This window comes from Thunnus maccoyii, chromosome 12 (genome assembly GCF_910596095.1).
Source record: "Thunnus maccoyii chromosome 12, fThuMac1.1, whole genome shotgun sequence".
NCBI classification, from domain to species: Eukaryota; Metazoa; Chordata; class Actinopteri; order Scombriformes; family Scombridae; genus Thunnus; species Thunnus maccoyii.
Window position 1 is genome coordinate 25,803,417 of NC_056544.1, and position 12,791 is coordinate 25,816,207.

A 12,791-nucleotide genomic window follows, 5' to 3' on the forward strand; every position below is an offset into this window, starting at 1 on the left:
AGAAGGGAAATAATTGACAGCAGCCATTTTCCTCAGTGAGTGCATCATTCTTGTTTAGATTCAAATTGCAGCACATCCATAACAGTTCTAGAAGATGACAGCTCGATGGTTCTGCCATTTTCAACAGAATATAGTCTGAACTTTGATAATAAAGAAAATTAAATGTTTGTGTTAAGACCTACAACAGGCCATGGATTATTATATGATTCAGGTATGACTCAATAGTTTTCAAACGAGGATCGGACCACATGATATTTATGTTTTTCCAGATAGCCACTGTCAGATTAAATAGTCGTGTGACGTCCCTCTCTCTGCCTTTTGCTTAAGAGGTTGCTTTGGCTTCCTGGCTCAGGAGCCAGTGGGCGGGGTTGGAGAGGACGTCAGGGAAATACCTGCACCTGGGTAGTTTAGACCTCCAGAAATACCTGCACCTGTGTGGTTTAGACCTCCAGCCTATTTAAGTCTCTTCTTCGTTAACCTCTTTCTTCTCTTCCTCCCAGGCCTCTACCAGCCAGATGGGTTGGAGTTTTGTTTTGCTTTGTTTCGTTTGCACACATCACACATTTCACTCATCCACACATTGCATTCATTACTGATTTAGCTGACTAACATTATCATATTTTATATTTTAGTCAATACACATTACATTTATTTTAGACAATAAATGTAATTTTTTCAGAAGCTTTATTCATGTATGATTCCCTTCTTTTGTTGCTGACTCTGAGCCAGTTCGTGACACTTGGCTAAGAGACATATGAAGGTGAATTTGTATTACTTTTGCAAATTTGGTTGCTGTACCATCTGCCCAGCTAGTCTGTGTTTATTTTGTTCCAAACAGCCAATGGACCAACTAGTTACAGTGCACAGACATTAGCTGTAATCTAGCTAGAAACATACAAATCAACTGCATATGTGGAGGGTGTTTGACTCTCCAGGAACTCCAGCAGTTTCAGTTATTTTCCCCCAGTTTATCTCATTTTTCCTCTTGTCTGTGTGTGTTTACGAGGTCAGAGAGTTATGGAATATAAAGTGCAAGTTTTTTTCGTCTTTGTCTCAGTTTGTGCCGCCCAAGGCAAATATGCATCTAATTGCACCCACTCGCATCTTTCCATTGACTTTGTATCCAATCTCACCATATCTATACTTGATTCACAATCTGTCTAAACACATTATTAGGCTATACGTTGAATCCCAACCAGTCATAGCATGTCTTTAAAGACCTGTATGACGTACAAAGGTGATCAGGCAGGTGGGCCTGAGACAAACTTCCAGCATCAACGTGTCTGAAGCTTTACGTCAAGCTTTATGTCAGACATTCAAATAAGTTGACAGAACCACATATTGTCATGCTCAATGCTCATTTTTGTTCCTGATCCCCTTCATCTGTGACATTTTCAGACTGTACACAATATCAGTAACAGGATTGAAGAAGGAAGACCTAAAAGGGAAAAAAACGGATGATACTGCAACATTAGTGGACGGCTCAGAAAAATATACAAAACACACACACCATAAGGACTCAATTTTAATAGTGATTGATGTTTTCAAACATGAATAGTGTAATTTGACATCTGTTAAATGCCTCATCATTTATTGTACAATCCTGTTTTGACTTCATTTCTTGGACTAAAGTGCATTATCAGCATTAGTACATGCAGTAATTATCTATTGTGGCTCACTGTATAGACCACTAACACCACACCGCTCTATTTTGAGAGCTAGACCTAAGGACCTTCATGCAGGCCAGAGGATAATGTCATGTAAAAGCCTTGTAGAATAGAGGAAAAGCCACCAGGTCACATTCTCTATTTTATTTCTAGTAATTTAGAAACTTAAGCAACCAAATGTGGAGTTTATAGTCTACAACTGAAGGTTCTACACAGCAAAAGCTGCCTCTAGTAATGTTTATACTTTATATTTAGGTTTGACAAGCTGGAGAAAATGAGAGAAAATGAAATATAAGGTAATGGTAGAGTTTTATTAAAAATCCCCTACAGACATGTTTTAAGAAATATAAAAATACTCTGCTTGGAGTAATCATCTGTTTTCCACAAAAACAAACAAACAAAAAGAAAAAAGAAAAGAAAAGTTAAAATGTCTTGATATTACATCTACCTGTATTCCTTCTCCCTCACTGAAAAATTCAGAATTTATGAATATGTAAAGTTTAACTAATGAAAAATCTCATGTGCACCGGAGGCTTCAAGTTCCCACATCTCACATGTGTATGTTGTATACTGGACGATGATTGGCTTCCATACTTTTCGTGATGTCACAAATCATTATTGAGACTCAAGGTGAGCACAGAGAAACTTTCCACCTTCAGCAGATGAATATGAAAGCAGCCTTCTGGTGCACATACATCATTTAGTACAGTTAAGGTCAAACATCCAAATGAAATAATAAGAAGAAAAACGCATTTTTGAGTGGAAGGGCGCCTTTAATATTTTATAAAATGTGTATATGCATGGATTTATATGTGTGCATGTGCTAAATTCCTCTGCGCAATGTGACTGTGACCGGCTGCCTGTCTGCTGGGATTTATTACCTTATTTGTTTGCTAAACGGTGATCAGTAAGTCTTTATTTATCAAGCAGCACCCGCAGTATAAGACGGGATACTGAAGGACCAGTTCGGCAAAGCCAGCAGGGGCTTTGAAACAGCTTTTATTAACGACCGAGGGATGATCTTTCTGAAGAGGAGGAGGCGCACTGTGACAGCATAGTAAAACAACCTCTCTCTGTCTCTCTCTCTCTCTCTCTCTCTCTCTCTCTCTCTCTCTCTCTCTCTCTCTCTCTCTCTCTCTCTCTCTCTCTCTCTCTCTCTCTCTCTTCCTTCACTCGGGTTTGGGGAGATCTCTCTCGGAGCTGGAGAGGAGACTCTCTCCTCCAGCAGCCGCCGCCGCCGCCGCCGGGCTTCTCTGCAGCGTTCCTCCGCTTCATCATGGATCTGTGGACTAAAAGAGTCGCTGGGATTATCGCTCAGGTCGTCCTGCTTCTCTGCAGCTCGTACGGGACAACCGGAGAAGGTGAGCAGGCTGTGCGCTTTTTTTAATTACTTTTCCTGATGGAGACGGAGCGCGAGTCCGGACAATGCAGACCCGGAGAGGCGGCTTTAAACTGGGGGTCATCCTGCGTGGAAAATAATACGAGGCTTCTGTTACTGTGTGTAAAGATATCTTGTTGTTTGTTTCATCCATTTAGGAGAAAGTGCACAGCTTTCTATTTTTGAATACTGTGGGGTTTTGCGCGTCTCTGTTACGCATCAGCGTTTAGTTGTAAAGGAGAAATCAGGAGAGTTGAAGCAGTTTGATGTGAATTCTGGTGACTTTATTCTTTTATTCACAAGACATTTTGAACTGTGAACAACGCGGTTATTCTTTATTAACGCGTAAAGAGATATGTCTGTATTTTGTAGAAGTCAACTTTTATACAACGTCCTTTCTTTATTTAATTTCATATCTATTTCAGATTTGAATCCTCAATTTATTGATTATCAGGCTCATTATCATCATAATATCCTCCTGGAAAGCTTTGCGTTTTTGGATGCTGCTGCGCAGAGCAGGTTTCCAAATCCCAGAGCTGAATGTTTGGCTGTAAATTGTCTCAGCTTTGTGTTTCATCTTCTCATCTGCTTTGGTGCATGTTATCACATAAACGTGTTAGATTCCAGTTCATCCACCGTGCGCGGTAAAACAAGGTTATCTCATTGATTTCTGGTTAATTTGGTGCTCAGAACAGCATGATGGGTATCCTGGGACTGAGCCACAGTGTGTTTGTCATTGTGTTCACACACCCCAGAGAGTAGCCGGAGTGCAAATATGTGTGTAAGAGAAAATGCAGGTTGGTTTAGGGCTGAAAGGTTGCTGGGTTGATTCTGTTACCTCTGTGATGTAGAGATGAAGGAACCGTCTTTATCCAAGTACTGTTGAGTTGAGTCGCACGTCAACATTGGACAGTTTCCAGGTCTGAAGCTGTGTGTCAGTGTGTGAGTGTGAAGCTCTCCGCCCCTCTCAGGAAGGCTGAGAGAGGAGGAGAATGAGAAAGAAAAGAGAGGGGGAATCCAGCTGGGGAGGCACATGGCAGAAAAATTCCTCCATCCCTCCCATGTTTGAGCCTCTTGTGCACCTGCTCCTTGGCCTAATTTTCTCTTTTTCACTGAATCCTTTTTTGTTTTTTCTTGTATTTCCTGTCGTTTCTCAGTCAGTGATGATGTGACTTGTGCCTACACAATACTATTTCCATCTTCCTCTTTCTCTCAATCTGCACTTTCATCTCTCTAACTGGCTTCTTTACCTCTCTGTAGCCCCCACCTTTCCCATTCTTGTTCTTACATCTCCTTACATCCACATATAAACCTCTTAATTCCCACAGTCAATACAAACTCATATTGAGCCAAACTAGGGCTAATTAATTAATTGGTTAATCGTTTAAAATGTACATTGCAGTGTCCTAAAACCCAAAGTTGATGTCTTCATATGTCTTGTTTTGTCCAACCAACAGTCAAAAAACACAATAATATCCAGTTTATTATTACATAAAACAGAGGAAAGCAGCAAATGCTCAAAAATAAGAAGCTGGAACCAGGAAATGTTTAGAGTTTTGGCTTAAAAAATTACTTAATCAGTGACTATTGATCAAATAATCGATTAATTGTCATATTGTTGCAGCCTTGGTTCAAAAACCCACAGACCCACAGAACATTACATCTCAAAGTGTAGAGGATATCCCAAAGTTTATTTATTTATTTGACAATAAATATGTCAATTTAAATTATTTAAATTATGGAAAAGTGTGTGAAATGATGCACAACATATCTATTTCCATTTGTTGACTGGCACAGCCATAAAAATACACAAAGTCTTATTTCAATAGTTAATTTTACTTAATTTCAAACATTATATGGCTTCAATAAAGGGCTGGAACAAGCTGATTGTTATCAATGAATCAAATTATTTTCTCAATTAAACCATTAATTGCTGTGTATATATGATGTCTGAAAATTGTGAAAACTGCTTGTCTTTAATTTCTCACAGCCCAAAGTGATTATTCAAATTTCTTGTTTATGCAAGAACAGTCCAAAATCAACAAATATTCAGTTTACTGTCACATATGACACAGAAAAGCATCAAAATCTTATAATTGAGAAGCTGAAAAAACAACAAATGTTTGGTGTTTTGCTCAATAAATAACTGAGATGAGTAGTAGTTGTTTATTAATTTACCGTTAATCGACTAATCATTGTAACTCTAATGTCATTTCACTTTATTAAGCAGCTAAAGTGAGTGTATCATACAAAAAGTGCCATCTCTTTCACTTTGTATGGGATTTGGAGTCCACTGCATCTGCTGCAGTTTATTGTAACATCAGTCGGCTGGAAGACAGCGAGACAATGAGAGAGAGGATTGCCTCATCACTAGGTGGACAGATGAAGTAATGAAAGCCGAATGAAGGAGGCAGAGAGACGATTGTATATTAAGATGTGCTGTATGCAGTTAGAGCAGATGTCTGTATAGTTCCTCTTCATCTCTGTTATTCCTCAACGAAAGATTCATAGTTTCACTAAAATATCTTAATCTTTCTTTTTCTCTATTGAAGCCTTTCCTCCCGTCTGCTGTCTCTGGCTCAGATCTGCTGCAGACTCTCTTTGCTGCTCGACTTGTCTTTCTGCTCGTTGCTCTTCTCTCTCCATCTTTCTTCCTCTCAACTCATTCCCTGTCCTCATCCCTCCCTCCCCTGCTGTATCTTGATCAGAGCCCGACCGATAATGGATGTTTGGGGCTGATGCCGATATCAGGGAGTAAAAAAAATCAGATATCAATATCAATATACCTTCGAATGAGCCCTTTATATCTACATAGAGAGCTGGTCCTCTTCCATGGAGCCCGCCATGTTGCACCGCCATGTTTCTACAGTAACCCAGAATGGACAAACCAAACACCAGCTCTAGAGAGGGTCTTTCGCATTTTTTACAAGTTTCACAGCCACCGTAGGTCCTCTCACACACTTGGAAGGGGAGGGATGGGGTATTCAGTTGGTTGCAGTCTGCAACATCACCACTAGATGCCACTAAATCTTAAACACTGGACCTTTAACATAATGAGTGAAGTCACTGGCAAAACATCTGATGTCCTCTAGTCTCTACCTGTGGTGGAATCAGTACCCAGATTACTTAAGTAAAAGTAGCATTACCACAATGAAAAACATTCAGTAACAAGTCCTGCATTCAAAATCTTACTTAAGTAAAAGTACATAAGTAAGTACTGTGAGTAAAATGTACTAAAGTATCAAAAGTAAAAGTACTCATTATGCAAAATGGCCCAATTTAGACTGTTTTATTTATCATATATAAGTTATTGGAAAATTGCCTCATTGACATTTACATGTGAGCAGCATTTTAACATCGTCATGGTAAAGCTAATTTCACCACATTAAACTGTTGAATAGTCTAATCAACGTATGTAACAATGCATTATATAACAAACTGATCATATTCCGATCATATTTTACATATAAAATATTGATCTCAAATGTAACTAGTAGCTATAACTGTGAAATAAATGAGGTATAAAGTGGCATCACATGGAAATACTCAAGTAAAGTACAAATACCTCTAAACTGTGCAAAAGTACAGTACCTGAGTAAATGTACCTAATTACATTCCACCACTGCTTTTTACTAAACCATTCTCATTATTCTCTACTCTATCAAGCTAGCTATGAGATTCATGCTACAGCTTTGTTCTGATTCTGAACCATTATTTCACTGGATTGAACTTCAATCATTAACGCTTTTGTCTTGCTTATGACAACATGTCATCTTTAGCAATATTTCACTGTTAATGCACAACGTTAACAGTCACAAACAGTAACTCATGGTTTGCTGCTTTTGCTATACATGTTCAAGGGAAACTTTAAATATATGGAGGGCGTACTAAACTGCGAGTCCTGAACAAATCAGTTTGGTGTGAATACATGTAACGTTACACTCTTACTAATGTTATAACATAGCATTATAGTCAGAATGGGCTAAGATGCTCAGCTTCCACTCAGCTGACAAGGTATGAAAGTAGCTACGTAGTTAGCTAGCTAGCTAATGTAGCAAACGAGCATGTTGAGCTTGATGTTACAAAGAGTAAAAGATGGGGACGTTGTTTATTTACTTTCCCGCTTTGCAGGAAACTTTCCAACTAGGTAACAACTTGATGTGAAATCAACACTCAACATATTTAATCCACCACTGCACCGTCGTCTGCTGAGCTGCAGCAAGATGCTCTGATGGTAACCTTTCAATCTGCTGAAAGGTCCGTTACTGACTGTACTGAGTAACTATAGCTGGCAGATGTGATAAACATGAGTGACATGGCGGTTGTCAGGGACAGGGTTAACATTATATTAGAATAATATTTAAAAGGGAAAATGATGGGGTAATTGTTTATTAACCTTCCAGTATGTGTTTCACAAACTAGTTAGCAACTTACTGTGAAGACACCGCTTGACTCCAAGTCCACACCGCCGTCTGCTCAGCTGTAATGTGTCCTCTGCCAGATGTGCTGCAGACAGTGCTGATAGTATTGTAAACAATGGATTCAGAGAAAACTCTGCTGGACAAACTATGTGATGACACCATTTCTAAATCATACCAAACATCTTTTTCTGCATTATATCTTCTGTAAAAAAGGTTTTCATATTGGCGCATATCAGAAAACATACTTTTTTCACTGATACCGGTTTATCTGTGATAGGCCAATATTGTCCAATAAAATTGGTGCTATGGCAACTTGGAGGAGCAGCTGAGATTGTCACTAAAATGAGAATAGCTCGTCTACCTTAACTGAGCCTGGGTTAAAGTTGTCGCTACCTTCCGTTCTGTTAGCGAGCAGCAGCTGTCATGTCTCCTCGGGTCTCGGTGCTTGTTTTCGGCAGAAACTCTCCTGCTTTCTGCCTGCTCAGCCTGTTCAGCCTGCTCTCGGTGTGCCTCTCTCTGGATGGCAGATGGGTTGCTCCGGGTTCTGGTTCTAAGTAGCGGTTGTCCTCAGGCTCGTCCCCGCATCTGTGTGTACCACAGACCGGCTGCACACGAAGGATCTGCTGGCAGCAGCCTGAAGCCTGCCGTCACTACTTCTTGAGTAAAACTAAAAATCTAACATTAAAGATCAGAGTAAGCGCTCTACTGATATTGAAAATCATAAATCAAATATCTTATCTTGTAAAATGTACAGTATAACTGGTAACACTGGTGTTGTCACAAGCTTATTAATCAGTGGGAACATTTCCTCACCGTTGTGTCCCTACTGGGTGGCAAGCAATACACTGGAACTTGGCTCGGGTCTTGAGGTGTTGTAGCATTTATTCACTGACTAATAGCCTAAACTGTACACAGACTGCAATGTTCACAGCTATACTGCTAACGTCATACTTCAACATGGATCTATGCTACTTGTATAACACCATTTACTTTAGAAAATATTCTAAAATACATTATTTTTTTTTAAAAATTCCCTGATGTTTAGGTCTGGCGGGGGGGTCAACTCAGGCCCGGTGGGCTGCTGGGCTTGCAGTATACTGGCTGAAACCCTGGCTGTGCAGCGGACTCTTTCTTCTGGATTCTTCCTCTTTACATTCCTCCTCTTTTTGTAATATCTTGTCTTTACCTATATCTTTTTTTTTTCTCCCTGTTTCATGTTCACATTTCTTCATCTTTCTCTCTCTATGTATTCTCTCTCCTGCTGTTTGCTTCTCTCTTCTGTCTCTTGCAGTGCAGTGTCATAGTTTCCCGTTGAAGGTGGGAAGAGTTTGGGAATATTTTGTTACACAGTGTAATTTGAACCTGTCAGTATTTATTTTTTCTTTGAATCTTTGCTACTTGTATATCAAAAAAAATCATTTTCAAGGTGTTAAAGCCCCTGAAAGAGAGTTTAAGGAGCCAGTATACTCTGTCAGAACTGCTTCTCAGGCAGGGGAATAGCTTTGGAAAACCTTTCCACCCACACCTTTCTGATGTCAAACTTAGAGTGCTGTGTAGGGCCATTTCTATCATTTCAGTCACTTTTCATGTGAACATCCCAGTGCAACACCATGAATGTCTGAAAATATGTGCCATTACCCTCCCATTTTAAGGTTTTAACAATGGCTGGCTTGTCACTCCGCATTTGAATGTGGTTGTTCAGAACAACTATGAAAACTTGATTTCTGACATGGTCGGACAACACTTGATCGACCATGAACTGACTATTAGACTATCATGAGAAACAAATAGTGCTGCGCTATTTGTCTACATGTGTTTCAGCACTAGTATTGAAATATGTAAAATGAACATGTTTTTCTACAAAACCTGTCTTGTAATTCAACAAAAGACTCAAAAGTTCTGAAATATAAATGTAAGTAGTCGTACAAGAATTTTGCCCGAATCAAAACAGTCTAAGAATGGCATAATTTATATTTAAGGAACTATTTGATCAAAGGGAAAGTAAACAAGATTACAAATCTGACCAGACATTTGATGCCAGCTTTCAGTACTTGCTTTTTCCAACTTGTTTTACTTTGAGTTTTTCATAGTCTGTGCGATGGTCTGCAACAAATTTTAGTTGGTACCAAAAAAAGTGCAGTAATGAGGTTCAATATCAAGGCCAGAACACCCAAAAATCAAAGCTGGAGTCCAGACTAATGCAATTGTTTCATTGCCTCCAGCGCTTCAAAAGAGGCTGACTCATAACAGCTATTCGATGATAAGAAAGTCTGTGATACACTGTTGCCTTTAAATGAAAAAATGCTTTTCAGCCACAAAGTTTATCAGTTTAGGAAATATGTAAAATGAGCAATTTTAATAAATAAACAAGCTATTTTAAGTTCACATGTAGTTGTGGTGAGGAGAGGAACCTTCATCATATTGCATTATTGATTATTTAAAGGTGCAATATAGTACATTCAGCCCAACTAGATGTCAACAGACAATTATTTGCTATGTAAAGATATAGTGAAGTAAATGAGCAGTGTATGGAGTCACACTCCCTCTGTGTGTGTTGTTATCCGAGCGTCTCTGTTCTTTGCTTTGATAGCCGGCCCGGCCGCGTATGCATTTTGGTGTGTGTGAGTCCCTCCATGTCCTCCCACGTCTGTTTTCAACAAAGTTTCTCATATTACAGCTAAACAGTACACTAAAATATGTTTCTGAAAACATTTGAGGTGAGAAATAGGCAATGCACTAACAGACTGTTGATCCATATTTGATCAGCGCTATTTAGTTTGATCTGTGTTTCGTGAGCTGTCGATTCAGGTGCCACTTTCTTCTTTTTCCCCAACTTTATTGAGTAAACAACGTGAACATTTGTTTTGGTCTGAGATGCTGGTGCTATAGTGCGACATCTAGTGGGGCTGAATGTCATATATTGCACCTTTAATTTAAGGCTGATATTGATCTAACATCTCATTTTACCTGTTTAGTTTCTTTCATTGCCTTGGCCACTCTCTCTTCTCCTCTCTCTCTCTCGGTCTATCTCTCTGTTTATCTCGCCGGGCCTGACCCAGCAGCACACTCATCATGCACGGACCATAAACAACAGCAGCATAATAAGTTAAGACTGCAGACAAAGAGAAGTCCCAGCCGCAGGTTTCAGACCGAGCAGCATCACATCTCCTTTTTTTTTCCTGCAGATGGTTCACAGTTCATTATGGAGGTGGTACAAAATGACACCAAAGTAGAAATACATATCTACGCTCCAATGACTTATTATCCGGAACAGTGAATGAGTGAATCACTGATGATGAGATTCAAAGAAGTCAGTGTGTGAAACAGCCACCCCCAGGGCCTTAAAGTCACTGTGTGTTTGATCGCCTTCCAATATTGCAACATGAAAGAGTCACTAAGTGTTCAGTAGCTCGGAGACCAGCAGCCAAATGACTAAAATGTATATGAAAATGTGCCTTTGAGCTGCCACAAACGCATTTATGGCTTGCATGTTGGTTTAGATGTCAGTGTTAAAGAAGAAAGGCGAGATTCTGCTTTTTTTTACGGAGGAAAATACAGAAAGATTCCTTAAAGGCTTGAATTAACTATTATTTCTGTGATTATAGTGCTTCAGTTTTGTTGTTAGTTGGTTTATTTTCCTTATTTCTGTAAGCACAGTTGTATAGATAAGACAAGATAAGTGGCCAAAAACAAATACTATAACAACAGTTCATGTTGGTCAAGGGGTTGGCAGTTCGATCCTCGTCTTCTCCTGTCCTTGAGCAAGACACTGAACCCTAAATTGCTTCTGAAAAAGAAACCTGCATCCCGCATCAATATAAGTTGTAAAAACAAGTGCATACATGTTTACTGGTGGTGGTAAAAGTGCATTCTGGGAAAATGTAGGACATTCCCAAAATGCAGAATGTGGGAAATCAGTAATTGAAGTAGGCTGAGAGTTTATACATTTTAAAACTAAATTTGTCACTGAATAAAATCTGGAACATGTTGAAGATACAGTTTCAGATTATTTTATGGTGGATTGTTCCTTTCTGTTTTGGTTTTGTAAACTGAGGCTCGGACCCATGTCAGTCAGCTGAGAGATGCAGGTGGTTTCCCAGCAGCTATACCTTCAGCCGAACAAGAAAAGCTTCTTCACTCGAAAGTCAGTGGGACAGCAGAGAGAAAGGAGCTGACTCCCTCATACTGTCTAATCTTGTAACTAGTGTAAAAGACATTGTTGCAGAGGCAGCGTTTCCAGCTGGAAGACCTACATGTGTCTATGAAATCATATTGCCAGACAAGAACGTTGATTTTGGACAATTCTGCAAAACTCCAGATTAAATCCTATGGCATTTTTTTTTTTTTTCTTACCAGGACGTCTCTTGAGATACATTTTCTCTTTTACAAGAGAGACATGGCCAGAAAGGCAGCATACAATAGATCTCACAAAGTCACATAAAAACACATTAATTTAAAACAATCACATCTGGCACAACAAAACAGGATCTGAGAAATATGAGAGCGATAAAACTTGACTATTTAAAACATTCCTCATAAAATAGTTTATATGATACTTGAATTGCCTGATATGAGGGCAGAGTTTTCAGATTAAATTCATCTTGTAATTTTTTTCTTAGTTCAGAGCAGACTGTAGGAACAATGAAGATGATCCATCTAGATGATGGAAGCTGTTAGAAACAGCAGATTGCATTTCACAAAGGTAACCAGGAAGTTCACCAAAGACAGCTTTAAAAATGAAAAGGTACATATGAACCTGTCTCTGCATTTTTAGTGAAGTTCATCTAGTTAACATGTATAAATTACAGTGATGAGTTCTTATTCCAGCGTTAAATTTAATGCAGATTTGTGACGGGATGAAAACTCCAGGCGTGCTATATACGCCTATTGACCACCCCAACCTTTACAGCCTAATTTTATGCCTTGCACTAATTTCCTTCATTGGCATTGATGGAACTGGATATAAATTGTGAGGTGCATAATCATCAAATATGGACATAATTACTATGGATACTAGGCTGATCCACAACTTGATGGAGGGGTATGGGATGAAATTAAATTTTTGTCACAACGGTTTAAGTTCTAACACTCCCTCCTCTCTTATCTGCTGTCTGTAACTTTTTAAAAGCCCTTGACGGCTGAAGACTTTGTATTGTAAAGATATCTGTTGTGAGTGCATGGAATTAATTTGAAATTAAGCTGAAAAATAGCAGACCTTCCCTCAATAACATTAATAACACCATTTGAACTTTCTTTCATTATTCTTCACACAGAGACACCGGCACAGACTGTTGTGTTTCTTCTTTCTTTTACTCTTTATTGGTT

The 12,791-nt window shown here is 39.0% G+C and overlaps 1 protein-coding gene and 1 long non-coding RNA gene across 4 annotated transcripts in view; one reads left to right on the forward strand and one right to left on the reverse strand.

Annotated features, from left to right (window-relative positions):
* Positions 1–2,855: 2,855 nt before the first annotated feature.
* LOC121908486 (contactin-associated protein-like 4) overlaps positions 2,856–12,791 on the forward strand; it is a 135,222-nt gene continuing 125,286 nt past the window's right edge. For all 3 annotated transcript variants that reach the window (XM_042428536.1, XM_042428537.1, XM_042428538.1), the window contains exon 1: positions 2,856–3,028. In XM_042428536.1, coding sequence (XP_042284470.1) covers positions 2,944–3,028 — 85 coding nt within the window. In that variant the 5' untranslated portion in view covers positions 2,856–2,943. The remainder of the gene's footprint in view (positions 3,029–12,791) is intronic.
* On the reverse strand, positions 4,859–8,020 carry LOC121908488. The gene is made up of 3 exons (XR_006099244.1): positions 7,828–8,020; positions 7,480–7,563; positions 4,859–5,780 (listed from the first exon to the last, which is right to left on the reverse strand). It is a non-coding gene; the product is annotated as an uncharacterized LOC121908488 (long non-coding RNA).